The sequence below is a fragment of the Nesoenas mayeri genome, assembly GCF_963082525.1.
Source record: "Nesoenas mayeri genome assembly, chromosome: Z".
Classification (NCBI taxonomy): Eukaryota; Metazoa; Chordata; class Aves; order Columbiformes; family Columbidae; genus Nesoenas; species Nesoenas mayeri.
Window position 1 is genome coordinate 31,838,632 of NC_137542.1, and position 23,962 is coordinate 31,862,593.

At 37.6% G+C, this 23,962-nt stretch overlaps 1 protein-coding gene across 1 annotated transcript in view; it reads right to left on the reverse strand.

Moving 5' to 3' along the window:
• Positions 1-23,962, reverse strand: part of ADAMTS19 (ADAM metallopeptidase with thrombospondin type 1 motif 19) — a gene marked incomplete at both ends in the record, with an annotated part of 147,877 nt that overhangs the window by 70,473 nt on the left and 53,442 nt on the right. The window contains one exon of the mRNA XM_080362911.1: positions 22,858-22,901. Coding sequence (XP_080219037.1) covers positions 22,858-22,901 — 44 coding nt within the window. The remainder of the gene's footprint in view (positions 1-22,857; positions 22,902-23,962) is intronic.

Below are 23,962 nucleotides of genomic sequence, written 5' to 3' on the forward strand. Positions count from 1 at the left end.
TAAATGAAGTCAACCTCATATGTGAAAGCCACATCCAACAACAGTTACTGGAGGTAAATCAGCCAGCTACTAGCCGTGAACTAGTTTCATGTCTTGTCCTTGGTTATTAATTTCACATGTAGAGAAAAGTAAACTGAGTACAGTAAGCTGTTGAAATTGCTTAGTTGTCTCTGAATTAGGTAAGAGAAGGAATTTCTTCTTTCAATACATCTATGTTCACTGCAGCTTCCTAGGGCTTATTAACACAGCTGGAACTGCTCCAAAGTTAAATCCACAAGAAAGAAAATAAAAGGTTGAACAATTTTTCCCTTGTTATGATTAAGGTACTCCTAGTGAACTCCACTGTCTCAACACACAGCTTCCAGTTAAAACCCTTAGTATCTGAAAAGTGTTGGCTAGAAAACAGTAACATCATCTCACTGACAAATTTAAGGAAGGATCCTGTTCTTTATCTATAAGGAAAGCTGTGTTTTGAAACAAACAAACAAACAAAACCCCTGAATGAATACATGCCAAATATAAAATATTCAAATTACCTCACTCTGTAGATCACTATTTCTCAAGTTAATTCACAAGAAAGTACATGCAACATCAATCAAGGGAGTAAAGCTTTACCTTGTGCCCTAGGAGAATTGCATAAGGGACTACATTTTCTTATCAAAAATGTAAATATCCAAATGAAATACGTGCTGCTTCAGAAAAGCAGAATTTTTGCTTAAATCATAGCAGTATCTTTGTTACTACTACCACCATTACTGCTACCCACAGAGATGGGTATTTCCTTCCACATAATATGATAAATTTTCTTTAACATTTTCTGGTTTCTTGATGAAGATCTTCATCACATTATCACACTATTGGTTCCTTCGAAGAGGGCAGACATTAACAACTTCTCTGTTGAAAAGCCATGGTTCAGCCCACAATGATATTACCCCCACCCCCCAAATTATAACGCACTAATTACAACAACAACAACAACAAAAAAGAGAACAAAGTGCCTGTAACATAACATGTTTGTAGAACAGATTAAGTGCTTGAGGAGTGGAAGAAAGCCAATGTCACTCCAGGGAAGAACAACCCAGGAAACTACAGGCCAGTCAGCCTGTGATGGAACAGCTCATTCTGGATGTCATCTGCAAGCATTGGGAGGAAAAGAAAGTCATCAAGACTAGTCAGCAGTGATTCACCAAGGGTAAATCATGCTTGACCAGCCTGATAGCCTTCTGTGATGGTATGACTGGCTGGGTAGATGAGGGAAGAGCAGTGGACATTGTCTACCTTGACTTCAGCAAGGCTCTTGATGTGGTTCTCCCACAATATCATCAGAGGCAAGCTCAGGAAGTGTGGGATGGATGAGTGCACAGTGAGATGGATTGAGAACTGGCTGGATGGCAGAGCTCAGAGGGTTGTGACCAACAGTCCAGAGTCCAGTTAGCCTGTAGTTAGTGGTATTCCCCAGGGGTCAATACTGGGTCCAGTCTTGTTTAACCTATTCATCAATGACCTGGATGAAGAGACTGAGCACACCCTCACCAAGTTTGCTGATGATACCAAACTGGGAAGAAAGGCTGACACACCAGAAGACTGTGCTGCCATTCAGTGAGACCTGGACAGGCTGGAGTACTGGGCAGGTAAGAACCTAAGGAAGTTCAACAAGGGCAAGTGTAGAGTCACTAGACCTGGGGAGGAACAACCCCAGGCACCAGTACAGATGAGGGGCAGACCCGCTGGAAAGAAGCACTGCAGAGAAGGACTTGGGAGTTCTGGTCGACAACAGGGTGGCCATGAGTCAGCAATGTGCCCTTGTGACCAAGAAGACCAACAGTATCCTTGGGTGCATTACAAAGAGTGTGAACAGCAGGTTGAGGGAAGTTATCTTCCCCCTCTACTCTGCCCTGGCAAGGCCACATCTGGAGTACTGTGTCCATTTCTGGGCTCCCCAGCTAAAGAATGTCAAGGAATTAACTGGAGGGAGTCCAGCGGTGGGCTATGAAGATGATTAGGGGCTTAGAGTACCTTTCTTATGAGGAGAGAGTGAGAGAGCTGTTTATAAATATCTCCATGTTTATAAATATCTCTATAAATATCTCAAGGGTGGATGTCAAGAGGATGGGACCAGACCGCCTTCAGTGGTGCCCAGCAATAGGATGAGGGACAGTGGGCACGAACTGAAGCACAGGAGGTTCCATCTGAATATGAGGTGAAACTTCTTTACTTTGAGGGTGACAGAGCACTGGAACAGGCTGCCAAGAGAGGTTGTGGAGTCTCCTTCTCTGGAGACATTTAAGACCCGTCTGGACACATTCCTGTGTGGTCTACTTCAGGTGAACCTGCTTTAGCAGGTGGGTTGGACTAGATGATTTCCAGAGGTCCCTTCCAACCTCAACTATGCTGTGATTCTGTGATCCTTTAATGAAAAGGGATAGGAGATCATTCAGATATCCCCTCTACTACTGATCAAGAGCAGAGTATACCTGAATTTTCAGTCCATCTGAAATCAAAGTTCCATTAAAAAAATACGCATGTTCTGTTTCCAACACTTAAAAACACAAGATGAAAGAGCTGAAAAGAGCACATGTCCATATAGCACAGTTAAGGAAAAATACCTAGTGTTTCAATTTTAAAGCATTTTTAATGGAGTAAATTATATTCTCAGGAATCTAGGGATAGTATGCTTCAAGAGCACTGAAACTCTTCATGAACTTCATAAACAATGAATTTTTTCATTAACTTAGTATACATACAACTGATATTACTTAAACACATACTATGAATAAAAGTAATATTTATGTATGGAATTTTCTTCTGAAGTTTCTACACCAAGCTTCATAAATAATAGTATAAAAAACTGAATAAATATAGGTAAGATTGAAATGGATAGCAAACATGCAAAAAATGTCATGGTGATTTGAATCTCAAGCTTTCCCAATAAAATCTTTAGCCTTCAGAAAGTGCCCGGCAGCAATACAGTCCTGATAGTATCACCTTAGTTTGAATTATTAATGGTGCAGAAACCTAGTAAGACACTGCAATGCAAACATAATGTGATGCCCAAGTACATCTGGCTTTTGATTCAAACATAGGTATTTTAAATTTCAACTGGCAATCCAATGGACTTGTGAGCATTAATGATAGTACTTAACCGGACTTGGTTATTAATCTAACAAAGATTTTTTTTAGCAGCCCAGATGCTTTTCTTAAGAAGGCGGTGAAAAAAGCTTTCCACAGAGCTGACACTTAAAAGTCTAATTAGCACAAGCTGCTCTGAAGAGAGTTCCAGACACTGATGATTTCCATGAAAAAAAGAAGTCTTGTCAGTCACCAGTGAATCAGCAGCCCTTAAACATGGTGGCAATCCAAACAGTGCAGTTAACAAACTCAAATGCAAACAGAAAAGCCTAGACATTTTTTTTTTTTAAGTGAAAGATATTGACAGTGATAACTATACCTTTATGTGTGTGTGCATAGATATACAAATGTACATAAATACTGATGTAAGGCATCAGAAAAACAAACAAACAAACAAGGATAAAGACCAGATCAGCCTCAGCTGCACTTTATGCAAAGCAGAAACCTAACTCAAATTTTATTAACCTGTTGTGTTAATTTATGATATATGTACTTCTTAGAAAAACTAAGAGTTTCAGAAAAATACTTTATCAATATATGATAAATATGATTTTATCTTTCAGAATAGACTATTAAGCTTACTCTTCTCCCTTTAAACAATCTGCATCTTTTACTGCTCTGTATATATTATCTTCTCTTAGAATCATAGAAGGGTTTGGGTTGGAAGGGACCTTGTTCTAGTACAGTCTTTCTGACAAAAGTGGTTATAGTCAAAAGGTCAGTTTGATCCATTACTATAACTTCCTCATGGCACGACTTGCATAAACTATTTTTCCAGATGTTTGTTTTACATGGCATAGAAAATTGTTTATAATCTTGATCTACATTTACAAGTCTAACTTTTGGACAGAGGTAGAAAAGTAAAATTTTAGGACTTACACAATAAAGACTTTGAGTCCTTAAATTACATGAGTAAATTATAAGAGTGCCTTATGAAAGCTTCAAGGAACTCTGCTATATGCAATCAAATAAGATGTGACTTTGAAAAGGAGACACCTCATTTCTTTGGCAACAAAACCGAATGGGGCTTTCCAAAGTAAAGCAGTAAACCTAAAATGCCAGAAACAGGTTTCAAGCGGAGCACTAGCCATTTCAAAACAGCTCTCATCAAACACACATATAAACAAATTCATCTTGAGGATGTATGTAATTTTCACCGATGCATTGGGCAGGCATGACAGATACACAGTTTACTTTGAATGAGTATCACATGCCTCAGGTTAAGAGTAAGTGCCCATTTCCTACCACAAAACTCTGTTTCTGTGGGTTGACAAAACCCTTGTTACTCAACAGACAAGGTGGGGGCATGATGTCAGTGAACACTGTGGTACCCCACAGGAAATATTGTTTACAACTCAAACTTGCTTTCTGTATTTTCCAACTTATTCTACAATTACATTTCTTTACAGGTGAGTAATGTGCCAGTGTTGTTTTCCAGCCTTTCAGGCTGTATTTGTACCGTTCTGTATCAACCCCTTCTGGAGATCATATTTTTTCCTGGGGAAAACACTATTTGTGTGACCTAGCCATTTCCAGTCCTTATGATATCTAAACATATAGCTTATATCCCATATCTTGGGATATAGCTGTAGTGAAACAGGAATTAGAATTTACTCTTTACAGAGAAAAGCTTTTTATTATTGTCCATCACTTTTTTACATACATATATAGCATAAAAAAGACCACTAGGAAGAAACATCTTTTAAAACTTTATGCTGGATGCTAAAAAGCACAGCTTGAATTCTGCTTGTCTTTGATAGAAAGAACCCTAACTTAGAAGCTAAGCTAAGACTGATGCTAATGGATCATCATAATAACTAGAAGATATGTAAACCAAATAATATATTTTCTTTTTACTTATATACCTCTGTGATCAGATAGACTCCCACTCCATATTGGCACCTACAGGTGTATAAAGTGTTACAAGGTGGCATGTGTGCACATGGTATGAAGGTTGCATATTCCTTTGACTAATTGTTTCTATATTTCTGTGTATGTACACATTTTTTTCCCTCCTCTTTTGATCCTTACTTAGCCCATCTTTCATTTTTCTTTTCCACACCTGCTTTACTTAAATGAACCTGTTTATATAAAATGTTTATTTAACAATAACAAAGCCAAAACATAACAGGAAAAAAGGACAAGGGTGATGTGCTTACAAAACTGAGGGAAGAATTTAGGGAGTGACTGAACACAGCGGTTGCTAAGAAAGCTGAACTTATCTCTACAGAAAAGTGACTGGAAGGTTCCTTTTAGATAAATGCCTGTGTCACTTCAGTGGATTAACTGCTTGAGTAAATATTTTCTCCTCAGTTAATCAAAAGAGTGTGAATGGCTTCTTGAGTTAGCCAGGCCAGCAAGTGGTAAGTGCACATGCGGCTCAGCCCAACAGAGTACAAATCTGAACAACTGACAAAACAAATTCTGAACAGAGCAATGGGCTTGAGTTGAGTTTAACACACACATTCCTTCCCAGCATCTAGGGATGCCCAGCATCATGGTGGTGAGCATATAAAAGCCAGCAATCCAGCTGTATATTGCAATGGCTACACTGTGTTTGCACTGTCATTTCAGTACACTGCCATATCACTCTGCTAAATCAAAATCCCATCCAACATCAAATTTCTTCAGTCAAGTAAATTTTCTTTTAAATATTAAAACCTGGAAAATCTAATAGAGCCTGGTCAGAGACTATTGGATTCTCATACTCACGTATTTCATTGCTAACCACAGAGGATATTCTTTCAGAACATGGAAGTAAAAGTAATATTGATCTATACAGCATCCATACAGAACTAGCCTTTTCTAAAATAAGTTTTATTCCCTATTCTTTTCAGTCTGAGCCAAGTCCTGTTTAGTTGCAGCAAACTAAGCTCGTGTCATCTGGTAGCTCTTCAATCTGTCAGGAAGCAAATAGGACAACTATGAACATCTGGGATATGAAGTGGCTATCTGTGTTTAATAGTGCCACACAAAAGCCGGAGTGATGGAGGAATCCTTCAAAGTGGGAAATTCTCTGTGAAGTTCTTAAAAGAGAAAAATTATTCTTCAGATGAGCTTAAAAATAAATGTTTCATTGTAAAAGGATTTTTTGAGAAATAAAACACTTGATATATCAGAAAAAAAATCTTAGATGATGAAGCAGTCTGTCTGGTATTTGTCCATTTGAAAATCTGTAAGGACGAGAAGCATAGATTTACTGTGACAAGTATTTAAAAATAATTATTTTTCACAGAAAGAGAGGAATAATAATATCAGAGTAGTACAAGAAAATACAATTTGAATACTTGCTAGCATAAAGAAACACAAATTGGCCTCATTTTATGAAGATATTTTCTGATAATTTGTTACAGCTTTGCTATTGTATATCCTCTTGCCATTTCCAGCTGCTTAAATTACTTCTTTTTTTTTTTCTTTTCTTTTTTTTTCTAAGTGTAAGCACTATTTTAAACATACTTTTCTACAAACAGTGTACAGAAAGACTCGGTTGATTTAAAAATACTTTAAATGTCTGGAACACATAAAAAGATCCCAAATTTTTATTTTAAAGTATAATAAAAAAAGCCTCAACATTTAAGGTCCAGGGCCCTTGTCCAAGGAAACAGGAAGCACCATGCAGAGAACAGCTGATGTAAAGGTAGGCTTTAGACTTCCAGGGAACCTACATTCAGTATAGGTACATTAAAAGTTCCCCAAGTTTTCAAGATTGGTTTTGAGGTAATCTCTGTTTTCTAAATGGAAATTTTAAATAACTTCTATAACTCTAAAAAAAATTGTGCTGACCTTAAAACTTGAGATCATATGTAATTTCAAGATGATTGTTTTTTGTAATGTTAAAAAAAAAGCGGAAAATACTTATTACACTCCGACTTTAATGCAAATGCTGTATTTTTTAAACTGCCTCTTGTCTCACATTCTGCTTCTGAGAAAATCTGACTCTCCCCATAAGAAATGGGATGAATAGATGTTATCCTGCAACATAAAATGGTCCAACTAGTTGTCAGAACTACTTACACTGCTTTGAAGTACTTCACTTTAAGATGTTTTAAAATACTATAATCCCACAAGTCTGAACACTTCAGTCAAAATATGTTAGCATCACAGAGTAAAACATATACTAGAGGTAATTCTGAATTATGTAACTCCATCCAAATAGTGAAAATATTCACCCAGGTGCTTGTCTCTTTTCTTGGTATCTGAGTTTCAACTCTCACATTCATAAAATGTGCAGCTGCTTAAGTGGCCCCCATTTTCTGTACATCTATGGATATTGTAATCCCTTTGAATTCACTTCTTGTCTCATTTCATCAAATCTTTTTTTTTTTTTTTTTCCTGAATATGTTTCCAAACCATGTGTAATAACAACTCCCCTTACTGATTTGATCTACTCATAATATATCACTGGTGCTTTTCCTGGTCTTACGAGGCTCCCAGCCTTGATACCTTATTAAGCTGATTTTCCTGTAACAGAATTTCTTTCTAGTGCCTTCTTCCTCTTGTCATGGTACCATACTCTGTGCAACAAACTGATGCAAAATCACTCAGGAGACCACATCATTGCCACTCTACCCACCTTCTTTAGGCCTATTATTTATTTCCACAACAAAATATGAGGAAAACAAGACTGTTGTTCTTTCTTTTGTAATTTATTTTGTTATAACCATGCTATGGAAATGACATTGTGTGGTAGAAACATAAAATTGTTCCTTGACAAACAGTGCTTCAGCACAGTAATACATTTCCTCATTTTCTGCAATCTAGGTGATTCCTGTAAAATATTTCTCAAATTATCATGAGATAATCAAGCAAAAAGTGATATAAAAGTGATTACTTTACTGTTGTTGAGACCCTACTTAAAGATAATCTTTAGGAATTTTTTCCCTTTTTTTAAAACACGGTGGGATCTGCATTCTCTTTTGTGTGAGACAAGGGGCAGCTAAGGAGATGGAAAGAGGTATTAGTCTGCTCTTTCTTTGTTTTTTAGAATAATCTGTTACTCTATGGTGAAAGTTTTGAAGTTTGTGACCTTTAGGTTTTTCATGTGAATAAATTATACTTTGTCTCACTATGACAGAGATGAAAATGACTGATCTTGGGACCTCTCATAACAGACACTAGTAGCACACCTTCTAGGAAAAGTTAATTAGATAGCTATCTGTTCTTCTACACAGTAAACACTGTCTAGGTATGGATGGCTAGCTTAACTACTATCTTTCTGATAAACGAGAACAAAGGCAGAGCTATTTTGAGAAGAGTCTTCTATCACACCTCTTTTCAGGTAAAATATTTTGATTTAGAATTACTACTGTTATCTCCAGATATCCATCCTGTATTCCATCTTTATCAGTGTAACTAAGCATATATTGGTTCATGCTCTATTAGCACATGTGATAAAAGTAGTTATGGGACCTAAGTAAGAGTCAGCACTAACAGATCAGTGGCCCAGCCTCCATCTGCACATTATGAGTTTCTTCAACACCGTATCTCAATGTTCTTGCAACTGTTTCCAACTCCAAAATTCTTTTAGTTTGCTGGGATTGTCCTCAAGAAGTTTGAACTCTATGAAAGCAAGCTGAAAAAGCTGAGAGTATCTTCCAGAGAATCCATTCTCTGAACTACCATTGCAAAGTCTGCAAGGTTCAAGGTAACCAAGAAGTAGAGGAGCCTCCTGTATCTCACATGTGCAGTGCTATATTCTGACTAGTCCCTGCTTGAGCAAGTTGAGTAAAGGATGACCTACTTCATGAGAAACTTATGTTTCAATCAGGGTAGGGTAACATCATCCTGAGAACAACAAACCTTCAGTACAGACTCAGAAATTCAAAAGAACTTTTTGCCATTTAAGTTTCACAAAAGGGAGCTATGAGGTATATTCAAACAGAAAAATCTGCCCAAGCACATTTAAATGAAGAGAGAGCCTTGGCCCTGTCCCTCTGTTTCTTCCTGCTTGTAACTGTGCAGCACTGTTACTTGTATTTTGACAATAGTTAGGTGAAATTGTATGGATCATCCACAGTTCTTTCTACAAAGGTGGAGCTCCTTTTGTTCCCTCTTCAATCAAAGGACCCATGTATCTGCCTACCCATCCCATTCTTCAAAATCCAGAGAAAAACGTGCATTCATTACATGGTCTATTTAATTCCATTATGTTGATGATTTTTTTTTCCATTATTTAGCTACAGGACACAGAAACTGATGCATTAGTCACAAGGAGCTACCTGGTCTCTCTGATTTTTGAAAACTTCCCAATAAAAAACAGTGACATTTTTAGTGCAAAATACTATACAAGGTTGACTATTCTATCCAAATACAATTTTGCATATGTTTCGTTTGAATAGATGAAAATACTATACACAGTTATTTCTTCCAAGAGCTAAATGCAAGACTAATATTAGCTAAATGTCTGGCTAGGTAGAGAACAAGTATACCTTACTCTACAGCCACGTATTTTACATGTCTTTAATTTGTCATATTTGACAGCAAATTTTATTTTTCATTGTTAGAATTTAATTGTATGCATAATACATGAAATGAGCAATTCTTTATACAAAGTTATACAGAGTATGTATCAGTATCATAGCATAGAGAGTAACTGATTATCAATGCATGACTATTTACCGTTGCCAACCCACACAATTTTATTATGAATGTACACAAGATTTCATCTATATGTTTTTCATGTAAATATATGCTATAAAAGATAAAAACTGAAGCTGTAAAATCAAGGATACAATGAAAGATATTTTAAGAGTTCACGGATTCTTGGGCCTGATTCAGTTTTTCAACACTTTGGATGAATAAAATGACACAGGACATAATTCACTGTTCAGTACAGTGAAAGGGTCACTACATCACTTATTCATTTATCTCTTGCAGTCTGATTAGTTAAAACTGTTAATTTTCTCTTGGTGAAAGAATTTTTGCCAGCAGACAACCGAGTTTAGTTAAGCCATGTCCGCTCTGTCCACTAGTTTGTGTCTCACCACCCTTTCACAGCCTTGACATAAGCATCTCTTGCATAGCATGGCAGTACTGCTCCGATGTTTCACCGGTTTTTCACTTTTAAATCTGGCATGCATAGCTGAAGGACTCATACATGAGGTTAGAACATACCCACGATTCACAAGACAAGCACAAATTATTGTGATAATTAGCTCGCAATTTCCTGTTGTTTTCTTCAACACAAAGCAAATATGCACTATATAATATTACTGATTCTTTTCTCCTTACTTGGGTATCCCTTTTTTCCTGATGGACACAGGAGTTTTGGTTGTGAAAGAAATTAAAGTTCTGGCTCCAACCACCAATACTCTAAATGTTATTCAGTGCAATGTTAAAATTATTTACATATAGTTAGTCTCTCTATATTTTAAACCTCTTTAAGACAGAATTTTAAATAGCCCAGGTAAACTGAGCCTAAATACAGAAAAAAAAAAAAACTAAATAAATAAATAAATACCTAGATATGAAGTAGTGCAATCTGTTGAAAATGACAAAATTATATTACATTTTCACAGAAAGGGTATGGTTGCACGTGAAATTACAAAGAACTACAGTATTGTGGCATATTACAGGACCACTTACTGAGGTCAAGAACCAAATTCAGTAATTGAGCATGTAGATGACTCTTCTGGGATTTATTCATATGTTAAGAATAATCATAGCTTGTTGCCTGAAGGTGAAAGAGCATAACTGAATGTATCTGTACTGGAATGTGCAACAAGAAATAGACATGGGTCTGAGTGGATGTAATATTTACTACTGTAATGTAAGAAAACATAATTGCTAACCTCAGAGACAAACACAATATCCAAAAAAGTTTATTTCTTTAGTAACTGAGGGAAGATTGCAACTTCAAGATTATCTTAATTACCCTGTGTTTATTCTAAGTTTACAACTATTATACAAAAACTGTTGAACAGGATGACCATAAATACAAACACTATAAACAAACATAGAAGATCATCCTGTACATCAAGTTAGTAACATATTAGAGTGTTTCATTTTCAAAAATTATTATCTCTTGAAACAGAACATCCACAGGCTCATGGAAGTTCAACACAAATGTCATAGACTTCCTCAGCATTATCTCAAATATATTTACAGATTTCATTGTAAACTTCTGAAATTGGATGTAAACATGAAAATTAACCTTACAGTCTTCCTAAGGACATTCAAAGGATATACTGTTTCCTAAAACAGACTATTAGCACATACTTAGTAAGAAAGAAGTGACTTCTGGACCATAATCTAAAAAACAAAACAGAAAAGGTTGTTGTGTTTTGTTTTGTTTCCCTCCACCTTCAGCTCTCTAAAACAATTGGCTAACTACTTCAAAGTAAAATAAAAGAAAATAAAGAAACCGAAGGAATTGCCTGAAGCACTAAGTTCTTGATCAATTGCTTAAAGAAGTAGTTAGTAATTAAAAGTAAGCTCAGTGATTATGAAATTGCCATCACGAGTCCATTCAGAGAGATGTATTCGGTGTATACTCTACTACTGTTGAGATTAATTAAGCTTTAAACACCTCAGATAAAACACTGGAAAATAAAACAATACAGTGTGTTATAACCTAGTTATTTTGTGTCTGACTCACAACACAACTTGAAAACAAAAGTTCAGCTGTCTTGGCAGGAAAACCTAGCTCTTTGGTCTCACTGGAGTATTGCCATTTAGTCCAACTCAGTAAAATGACAGGCAAGGTAAAATGTGACTGCATCTTAACAGTTTTGCTAGAATCAAGAATCTTAATAATTTTAAAAACTGAATTAATATATCTAAAAAAGGAATGAAGTTGAGGCTTGCAATACCAGATGTCTGGATTTGATGACTAAGCACTTGTATTGTAGTCCTACATTCTTATGCTTTCCTGAGAAATTTCATTGAGGATGCATAATTCATTTGACATTTTGGACACATGAGGTAGACTAAAACATATTTATTTATTTTTGTGGGTTTTTTTGTTTGTTTGTTTGGGGTTTTTTTGGTTTTGGGGGTTTTTTTTTTACATTTATTGGAATTCACATCTACTTAGGTGCTGCTTTGCTGTACTTACAGACATGTAACTCAAGAAAAAAAAAAAACAAGTTTTGTTCTGTATAGTGTAGAAGTAAAAATTTCCCTGAAGCTTAAAAAAAATCTTGTGTATTAAAGGTATTTGCATACCAGACATACTGTGCTATCATATGGATACCACTTCCCAGGGCACTTTTGCATTTCTATGCTTCTACATAGTTCAAATTATACTAAATAAAACATCCTAGCAGTGCCACAGGAGAAATCAACGTTCAAAAGCCACATGTGGACACTCGTTACTCAGGCAGTACAGCTTCTGGATACACATTTGAGCTACAGTACTTTTAACAAAAGGAAAAGTTCATGAAGTAAAATTAAGTGAGATCTTAAGTGAGATCTCTATGGCTAGCTGTTCCACAAATGCACTTAAGAGATGCTCCTGCTCTCACTGTATGATGTGAGAAGTTGATGAAGCCTTCTACAGTCAGCCAAGAGCAGTCTCACAGTCACAGGCCCTGGTTGTGGTGGGGGATTTTAACTTCCCTGATGTTTGCTGGGAGGACTACTCAGCCAGCCAGCCACAGTCCAGGAGGTTCCTTCAGAGCCTTGATGATAACTTCCTGATGCAAAGGGTGGAGGAGCCGACTATGAGAGGTGCATTGCTGGACCTCATCCTCACTAACAAGGAGGGTCTGGTTGAAGTGGTAAAGGTTGAGGGCTGCCTTGATTGTAGTGACCATGAAATGGTGGAGTTCAGGATCTCCTGTGGCAGGGAAAGAATTGCTAGCAGAATCGCAACCCTGGACTTCAGCAGGGCAAACTTTGTCCTTCTCAAGCAATTGCTTGGGGAAATCCCATGGGCAAGGCTGCTTGAAGGTAAAGGGGCACAAGATGGTTGGTTAGTGTTCAGGGACTGCTTCTACCAGGCACAAGATCAGAGCATCCCGACATGTAGGAAGTCAAGGAAGGGAGCCAGAAGACCTGTGTGGTTAAACAGGGAACTGCTGGGTAAACTTAAGTGGAAGAGGAGAGTTTACAGATCATGGAAGGAGGGGTTGGCCACTTGGGAAGAATATAAGGCTGTTGTCAGTAGGTGTAGGTAGGCAACAAGGAAAGCTATAAAGCCTCCTTAGAATTAAACCTGGCAAGAGGGGTCAAGGACAACAGAAAGAGCTTTTTCAAATACATGGCAGATAAAACTAAGACTAGAGGCAATGTAGGCCCACTGATAAATGAGGTGGGCGACCTGGTGACAGAAGATACAGAGAAGGCAGAGTTAATGAATGCCTTCTTTATCTCTGTCTACTCTGCCAGAAGCTGTCCTGAGGAGCCCTGTACCCCTGAGGCCCCAGAGGAAGTCAGGAAAATGGAGGAGTTTGCCTCAGTCGATGAGGACTGGGTTAGGGAGCAATTAGGCAATCTAGACATCCATAAATGTATGGGTCCGGATGGGATGGACCCACAGCTGCTGAGGGAGCTGGCTGACGTCATTGCTGGACCACTATTCATCATCTTGCCAAGTCTTGGGAAATGGTAGAGGTGCCTGAGGACTGGAGGAAAGCAAATGTCACTCCAGTCTTCAAAAAGGACTAGGACGACCCAGGTAACTACAGACCGGTCAGCCTCACCTCCATCCCTGGGAAACTGATGGAACAACTTATCCTTGGTGCCATCTCAAGGCATATCAAGGATAAGGGGGTCATTAGGGTCAGTCAACATGGCTTCACCAATGGGAAGTCATGCTTGACCAACCTCATTGACTTTTATGAGGACATAATCAGGTGGATAGATGATGGCAGGGCCGCCTTGACTTGAGTAAGGCATTTGACACAGTCTCCCACAGCATCCTTACAGCTAAACTGAGGGAGTGCGGTCTGGATGACTGGGTAGTGAGGTGGAATGTGAACTGGCTGAAGGGAAGAAGCCAGAGAGTCGTGGTCAACAGGGTGGAGTCTAGTTGGAGGCCTGTATCTAGAGGAGTGCCTCAAGGCTCAGTACTGGGGCCGGTCTTATTCAATAAATTCATAAATGATTTGGACAAGGGAATAGAGTGCACTATCAGCAAGTCTGCTGATGACACCAAGCTGGGAGGAGTGGCTGACATGCCAGAAGGCTGTGCTGCCATCCAAAGAGACCTGGACAGGCTGGAGAGTTGGGCGGGGAAAAATGTAATGAAATATAACAAGGGCAAGTGTAGAGTATTGCATCTGGGTAGGAAAAACCCCCGCTCCCATTATAAATTGGGGAATGACGTATTAGAGTGGGGAGTAGGGGAAAGGGACCTGGGGGTCCTGGTGGACAACACGATGACCATGAGCCAGCACTGTGCCTTTGTGGCCAGGAAGGCCAATGGCATCCTGGGGGGTATTAGAAGGGGGTGGTTAGTAGGTCCAGAGAGGTTCTCCTTCCCCTCTACTCTGCCCTGGTGAGACCACACGTGGAATATTGTGTCCAGTTCTGAGGCCCTCAATACAAGAAGGACAGGGAACTGCTGGAGAGGGTCCAGTGCAGAGCCACAAAGATGATTAGAGGAGTGGAGCATCTCCCTTATGAGGAAAGGCTGAGGGAGCTGAGTCTCTTTAGCTTGGAGAAGAGGAGAGTGAGGAGTGACCTTATTAATATTTACAAATATATAAAGAGTGAGTGTCATGAGGACAGAGCCATGCTCTTCTCGGTGACAACCAACAGTAGGACAAGGGGTAATGGGTTCAAATTGGAACACAAGAGGTTCCACTTAAATTTGAAAAGAAACTTCTTCACATTGAGGGTATCAGAACACTAGAACAGGCTGTCCAGGGTGGGGTTGTGGAGTCTCCTACTCTGGAGACATTCAAGACCCGTCTGGACACATTTCTGTGTAGCCTCATCTAAGTGTTCCTGCTCCGGCAGGGCGATTGGACTAGATGATCTCTTGAGGTCCCTTCCAATCCCTAACATTCTGTGATTCTGTGATTCTGTGTTCCTTTACATACATGTCAGTGGACATATTATCGTGAATCACAGCAAAAGAGAACATTGTACGAATGCAAAATTGCGTGTATTGTAAAAGCTATATGAATGGCTTAGATTATGTTACATATTGGAAATCTCCATGGGAAGTATTTTGCAGATTAAATGGTCAACCCAGTAATCTGAGTGTTAGCAATCTTACTGACAAAAATGATCTTTCCTTCACACAGGATATGTTTAGAGTATGTTCTGTTAAAGACAGGTTTTGTATTTTGGTATAAACAAACTCACTGGGCAAAAACTCAAAGCTTAAAACGTTCTTGCCATTTTTGCAAGTTTTATGTAGCAACAAGCTCAGAGATATGTCAGAGAACATGTTTGGTTTACAAAGTTTAACAGACTGCAGCTATGCCTTCAGTGGGAGAAACTTGCTGCAGTTGCTTCTCCTTATCCAGTATGTCTGTCCAACTGATTACGTTACACTCAGAATCCCCCATAGCACCCTGGACAGTAACATTCAGAATAAAGAAGCAAATTTAACTGCAATAGTGATGAATATCAGAAAAAAATTCCGGTCACAGTGGTCAGCTGGAGGGCTAGATTTACATCTCCAGCTACAGGCGACTTCAGTCAACAGGATTTTAAAATGGCCAACTCAGACAGTATTTCTTTACTTATAACACTTTTTTACTAATATCCAATGTGCGTGCAATGCTAAACTATTCCAAAAAACAGATGTATGCACACTCATTATGAAACTCATATTTATAACCACCATTGATTTCACTCTCTAAGCAGGTTTCCTACATCTTCCTCTGCAAGACTGACAGGACTACCAGCTCCCCATCCCCAACCCTTCTGCTAAATAAAGGGGAGGACCTATATATAGGTTCTATACACCATCCTTTGTAGAAGTAGTTCTGGCCCACTGTCTACTTTCAGCCTTATCTGTCTTGTGGAGAAAACTGTTCCCAAAATGCATGTTATTGTTAGGAAATACCATAGATCACAGATCCCAGGGTTTATGGATTCCTGTTTACCTTGACTGATCAGAAATCTCCCTTGATACCTGCAAGTGTCAGCAACTGAACAACCTACAGTATTGATTTGTAACTGCCTTAAGTGTATTTCTTCCACAATTGTGCCTCAACAAAAGAGAAGAAACCAACATACATAGAAAACCTTTCTAGTGAATATAGACAACATAGGCCTTTGTTCATACCTTCTAGAAAAACAGACATATGCTGCAGGATTCAGTTCTGACAGTGGGGAGGGGGGACAGACTGCCCTTGCTTCTTTATCCCAGTTAAACCAAATACGCCTATTGCAAACACATGACAGCAGCTCTTGCCTCCTTTCCCTGCCTCTGGAGAAACACCATGCAGGGTCCAGTAAACCACACCTGTCTAGCTACAAGCCAGAACTCAAACACATGGGCTGTCAGAGGGGCAGAAAGGCTAACCCTGCATACAGGGCTCACATCCCAAGGGCTCCTGTTCTGCAGCACACAGGTACTTGAACTATATTTAAATTAGCAACATCAAGTGCCCGCAGCATAAGGCTCAGCATGACAGAGTTCACCCCACTTCTCAGCAAACTGTTCCCACTCCCCCAGCAAGTAAGGCTAAGGGCAGATATGCAACACTGTAACAGAGGCATTTTCTGCATGAGGGGAGGGATAACAGATGGATACAGATGAGAAACCACAGGGAATGAGAATTCTCAGGTTTACTTATGCAGTGCCACTGCCCATGTTCTGCACAAATGCTTTGGCTGCTTGTTCATTGGTAACAGGCCCTACACATTCAGCTTCAGTACTTCCAGCATTAACCTCCATAGCCCGCTCAATTCCCTATTTCTGTTGTACCGCTTAACACACAGAGCTGGACTAAAAATTTGGCCCTGGGGACAAGTTTAGGAGGAAAAGACAAAGTTATTTGTATTGAAGATCTATAGCTTTCACATTAGAAAAGTAAATACATGTATTTTTGGCATTTTGCTAAGTTGGATGGAAGATGTGTTCTTTCACTTCATTTTGGTTTGTGGTCTTTGTTTTGTAGATATTTGCCTGAGTCCCTGACAGTCATTATTTGTATCCACACTATTTAGATCCCTTCCAACAGAATGAAGACCTGATGGCACCTCAATTTCCCACTATAGTTTTTATCTCTGCAACACTAGCTGTTACCCAAGTTAGAAATTTATAATATAAAATAATCAACACAAGAGCTTTTAAGAGAGTTCTGTTCAGAGATCGTAATGTCAGCATTGCACTGGAAAATGCTTTCTAGTAAACAGTTTAGACGCAAACATGTTTTTGGGAAACAATGTTCTTATAGTTGATTAGTTGATGTTTTAACTGAAAACAGTATCTGAAAATACTGAAAATACAGTATTGGGTTTTGAAGGTAGAGGTTTTTTGTTTGTTTGTTTTGTTTTTTAGAGGAAAACCTGTTCTTTCTGAAATCAATGAAATGCTGGGAACCCTGTCTTTCATAACTCATCAGAAAAGCTCCACTTGCTATTCCTGAAACATTCTATTACTTGGGAATTTCAACCAGGACTAAAATTATAAGGAAATGGTATCAGCTTTAAAGGAAACGTGTTTGTGCAGAACAATACAAGTGTCTCAGATGGATAAGTATTTAAAGCAAAGAAGCCTCTCACTGCCTCAGTAAGAAGATAGTATTGAAACAATCAGCTGAGGTCACTGTATCTAAGGCAAACGCTATCTTCAAAATGTCTCATAATTCTGACATAGTAGGTCACGTGGAACTCAATTTATACATGCTAAGAAAATTCCTGACCTTCCTTTGGCAGACATATATTTTTTTAAGTGAGCGCTGTAAAAAGCTTACAGTAACTCAGCATCAAAATACTACTTGTTTGTTTTGCATTTTGTTGCAATCAGTGTTACTAGGACATTTCACTAGCTATCACAAATCTTTCTAAACATTAAATATAGTCACAATATTTTACATCCCATGTATTGTACACCCATGGACTTTTGACAAGGGATAAGAGAAGATATTACCTAAAGAATCAGATAGTTTAAGAGAAGGGATAATAGAAGGATTCAGGTGCTTAGCGTCTGATATCTGGAATGGTCTATCTTCAAGAAAGTATTTTAGAAAAAACAAAACAAAACAAAACAAAAACCAAAAACTAACAGCATAAACTGCAATGTATACTCACTATAGGATAGTATTACTAAATCAACAGCTTTCAAATAGTAGACGACTTTGTTCTACAAATAATTTTTGAATTATATGTGCTTCATGGATAAATTTACTCGGAGCTTTATAACTTACAAAAATTTTTTATTTTCTCAAAAGCCATGTCATAGGCACCAGAAATGCAGACAATATAACAGGCTGAATGAAGAGAAAGAACATGTTGGATTTCCTTCCTGATTTTCTAACTTGCTAACTCACTGATCTGTGGGGGTCATTCAGCCTGCCAGTATTTCGAGCTTAAGTAACTATGCTCATTCCTATGCTTTTTGAAATGACTATGCATCCCTGAATACTTCCAGGGCATCAGAATCTCTCAAGAACACTGCTAGAAACTTTCTATCAGTCAAAACCTACAACTTCAATGCAAATAGTGAGCTGCATGGCAGCTGTAAACATTAAAAAATTAAAGACTTAATTTTCTGAAAGTGGACAACTGAATTACTTCTTAGATTTTTTCAGAAATTCATTGAGACATCTGCACTCATTTTACCTGTCTACAGCACAAGAATAAGAACAACATTCAAAACCACCATGAATTTAAAAGATAGTTCCCTTTGACTAAGCTAACAAAACCTGTTTGGAGGACAGAAATGGCATGATTCCAAAAGAGCTGTCTTCTGGGTGAAAAAATTCTTGGACAATTACACAAAGAAGCCTTTTTTTTTTTTTCCTTAAATTGGTTAAAGGAAACTTAATTTGTGTATAAACAATCTCATATTCTTCTACACCCAGACAAGCCCTCTGTTTGTTCGAATCATAGTAGTCTCTAATGATCATTCAGTAAATAAAGTCTGAAACCTCTCTCTCTTTAATCTACAGAAGAGCTATGAGAATCAGTGGTGATGCAACAGGATCTCACTTCTGTACAGCAACAGGGGACAGGGGGTACACACACTAACAGTACAGCAGGGGAAAAAAAAATAAATAAGAGTGCTGCAGTCAACCAACCAAAAGAAGCTCAAGAAAACACTTGGCTACAGTCAATTTTGACCCTAAAACAATTGTCTTGTGGTTTTCCACCCAGAAGGAATTTGACAAGATCTGTGACGATTCACAACACTGGAATTAGAATAGCTTAGCTGAAATGATTTGACCTGGGCTGACTGATACCAATGAGAGTCTAGCCTATTGTTTTAGCAAAACATGAGATTAGTCAAGGAAGGCATCCATTTGAGTTACTCTGGATTTACAATGTGAAAGTAACCCCACAACTCCTCTGGCTAGACCAGAGCTTTCCAAACACTTATTGTAATAGTATAGTACTTAATATAACTCTGAAAAGCATAAAATAGAGACATTCTACTTTCTAAACTCCAACACACTTTGGGAAATAGGATAAAATTGCAGCACTAATTCTTCTATTTCTGCCTACTTTTCAAAACTATCAAATATGAAGCGTTAATACATTTTGTGCATGATCACCAAGATAGCCAGAACTTTGTTTCCCCGATTAAGAATGTAAAAATCAGACATGAAACATGGTTTTTGTCCTTATGGAAAAAAAAAAAAATCTTGTATTTGTTCACCTTAAATGATTTTGCAAAGCAATATTTGGAAGATTAGCATCATGTATTTTATTTCAAAATCAAGAATGAAACGATATATTTCTATGGAGTTTTGACACATGTTTTTGATTTTGAGTAGATGTTTTTTTTCTGGTTATCAGAGTTCTTAGTTAATGTTACCTTTAAACCATTAAATCTTCATATAAATCATGCTGTTATTTTAAGAAACAATTAAAAAGTACTAATCAAAGCGTGCATAAGATCTGTACTTGGAGGGGAACAAGACTGGAAGCACAGATAAATGTATTGTTTGCCACCAAAATACATCAATACTTTGTTTATAAAACAGAATACTCACACTTATGCAATCTGGCTTAAGTTGGTACTCACATGCAGTGTGGAAACTGTGAGTCTTGGAATTTCATGAATAAACAATAAATCCAGTATTTGCCTGTTTAGTATCCATCACTGGGAAGAACAATGATCCAACATGACAACCCTTGCCAATAATGAGGTCCATCCTGTAAATGTTCCTGTCTCATGATTTTCATTTCTGGATTGTGTAATGTGTCACAAAGATCACCTTGACTGCCTCACGTACACATACAGTTATGTTAACATTTCACAGAGAATTGCATTATTCCATTCTTTATGGCAGACAAAAGTCTGTATTGTGGTGTATTCTTTTGGGGGTTTTTCAGAGGAAGGAGCGGCAAGCCCTGGACAGTTGGGAATTGTAGAGTTGATGCTACATTAGCATTTCTCCTCTCCTTTCTTTGCCAAGTTCTATAATTTACAGCATTTAAATATCCCTGGAATGTGCTGTGTCCTTTTGCCTATAAATATGTTGCGTGAAGATCTGTAGTAAGATCAAACTGCATTTCCTTACCTTTCAATGAACTCTTATCATCTAAACTAAGACTAAAAATCACCATTTGGTTTTCCTAGGGAAATCAAAAGTAAAATATGTCAAATTGAAATCACCATCTATGTAACATTTCAGCTATTTTGTGTATAAATTTGCAGTCCTAAAAACATTGACATAATATATCCATGCCAGTAAGACAATTTAAAAATTCTCATCAAGAGAAATGCACAAAATTCTCCCTAGTTTTTGAACACTCTTCCTTAGATCAGCTCACAGATGACGGTTGACAAGAGGTTCAGAAGAAAACATTATCTTCTTAAGAGTGAGCATGGGCCCATAGCACTGTGTGGAAAAAGTGGAAGAAATAATACCCTGAATTTATGGAAAGGTGCTATATTTATCTGGAAAACGAATAATTAAATTCATATAATAACTGATGAAAATAATGACCTTAGCTTTTGCTGCACAACTGTAGCTATATGGAAGAGTTACACATATGAACAATGTTTCAATTCCTGAGGAAAAGTCTAAACAATACTCAGAGTGGGAAAGTTTACAATAGTCATTCCACAAAATGCCAAATCAGACTCTCTGCTTCATTTTTCTTATCATTATATTAAGACTGCAAACTCTTTACTTCCTCTGTGTACTTATCATTAATGCACTGCCTCATTTTCAAGTTTCATCCAAGCTTCTTCATCAAAGAAAAGTGAATGACTGATACTTGATTCAGTTCAATCTTATCTCATTTAAAATTCCATGGACAAATTCAGATAAAAATATTCACTCTATTACCTCCAAGGTTCAACCAAAGGAGAAATATTTTTCATGGAAAATCCTTTGATACATTGACTTCATCTGTGAAATCCAGACAGCAGCTTATCCTGACTTAGATATACTGGAACTACTCCAGATTGGATATTCAGTTTAGATCAGCATGAGATGCTGAAAACTTCTCACATCATTTCTTTTTTCAGTGAGAAGGAAACATTTTTCCAATTATGAGACCAAAATAAGTACCTCTGAGCATCAAACACTCAGGCAAAATTCACTTAAGACCAAGATACTGGTTATTTGAAGAACACTATGAACTCTTAACCACTAACTGCTGTGAAAAACATTCCAGTCTTCATTTAGAAGGATTCTTTATTGATATCCACCCCACAGACATGCTCACATAGACTTGGGATGATACAGTAATGACAGGAAAAAAGACTAGCAAGAAATGAGGCAATACAGTTCACATAAGAATTCTCTCCAAACCTTTGGCACTGAAATTAAACAGAAAAGAAAAAACAGAACAGAAAAGAAAAATTATCTACTTCTATATTGAATAGGGAGCACGATCGTGACAATAATTAATAGTCCATTACTATCATCCTAATCTTACTGAAATTATTTAGATTTTGAGTATTTGTATTTACATATAGAACTGCTAAAGACTTCCATTAGCCAAAGAGAAATTCTAGGCTAAAAACATGCCATGACATCCTTCTTTTAGTGTCATGGCATCTTTTACCCAGAAGTATGACCGTACAGAACAATTGATACCTTGTGCTATGTTTTCCACCAGACCTTCACACTGAAAAACTGTTTTCCCAAAAGGGTGTGAACTAAATTAATGACTGTTGATAGAAAAAATCAGTGCAGCTAGCACTCACTTTAATTGAAGATGTCAGAAGATGCCTTGCATCCTGTATTCTTCTGAAGTTACATTGCTCATAAACACTGTATCATTCTACTATATTTACATTATATTCTTACAGAAATGTTTTTTAAACATCAGACATATTCTAAGCAAAGATAAATTCACTGCATAAAAAAAAACCACCAAACATAAATACATTTGTTTAGCTTAATATTCTGAATTAAGAATATTAAAACAATTTGGTACTAAACTGATGGTGAAAGATCAAAAAGTTTTCAAAGTTTGCTCTATGAATGAGATAGAGATATTGTACTTAAATATATTATTTTGCTAGATGCATACAAAAATGCAACTAAGTATTATTGGCAATTTAGATGTATTTTGCATTTTAGCTAGTTACAGCTGTCCATCACAGATGCTATTGTCATCTTATAGCTTCACATCTCTATTTATGTAACACTTTATGATATGGTTTATATGCAGAGTCTCTTATGTTTATTTACTTACCAACAGTATCACATGGTTCGTCTTTATGTACACAGAAATCCTTCCTAGAATTGGGGGGAAAAGAAAAGTGTTAAGCAAGCCAAGCTGTCAGACTAGTAATGACTGTGTGACCTATTTACAAATATTTTGTATGGCTCAATGAATAAATAGAGAACATCATTATCTCAACAAATAGAGAACATCATTATCTCAACAAATAGAGTGGGGAAGCAGAGGTCAGAATTACCCAGAACACTTAAACTTCAGTTTATTCTCAGAACAGATTTAGGAGAAGTCAAGTAGCAAATCATGTACGATATATTTAAATTGCATTGTACCTAATTTATGGGTTTTTTTACTAATGTAAGTATATCGAAATGTAACAAGTGTAAAGTTAATTTTTCTTTAATTTTAAGTGAAAAAATCTTCATTGCTTAATATCAGGTCCAAAAGCAGCACTGTAATCCAGCATTTAAATCAGAGAGACAGGCAAGAGTTTTCCTGCTAAAGTTGTCCTGGTTTTGGCTGGGATAGAGTTAATTTTTTTCATAATATCTACTACGAGGCTGTGTTTTGGATTTGTGCTGGAAACAGTGTTAATAACTTCAGGGATGGTTTTGTTCTTGCTGAGCAGTGCTTACATAGCCTTGAGGCCTTTCTGCTTCTCACACTACCCACCAGTGATCAGACTGGCAGAGTACAAGAAACTGGTGGGGGACACAGCCAGGACAGCTGACCTTAACTGACCAAAATGATATTCCAGACCATATGATGTCAAGCTCAGCATATAAAGCTTGAGGAAGAAGAAGGAAGTGGAGCACATTCAGAGTGATGGCTGTTGTCTTCCCAAGTAATGATTACTTGTGATGGAGCCTGGCTTTCCCGGGATTGGCTGAATACCTGCCTGCCCATGGGAAGTAGTGACTTAACTCCTTGTTGTACTTCGCTTGCATGTACAACTTTTGCTTTACTTATTAAACGGTCTTTATCTCAACCCACAAGTTTCCTCACTTTTACTCTTTTGATTCACTAGCCCCTGGTGGGATGGGAAGAGAGTGAGCACCTGCGTGGTGCTTCATTTCTGGCTGGGGTTAAGACAGAACAAAACAAACAAAGTTAAAGTGAC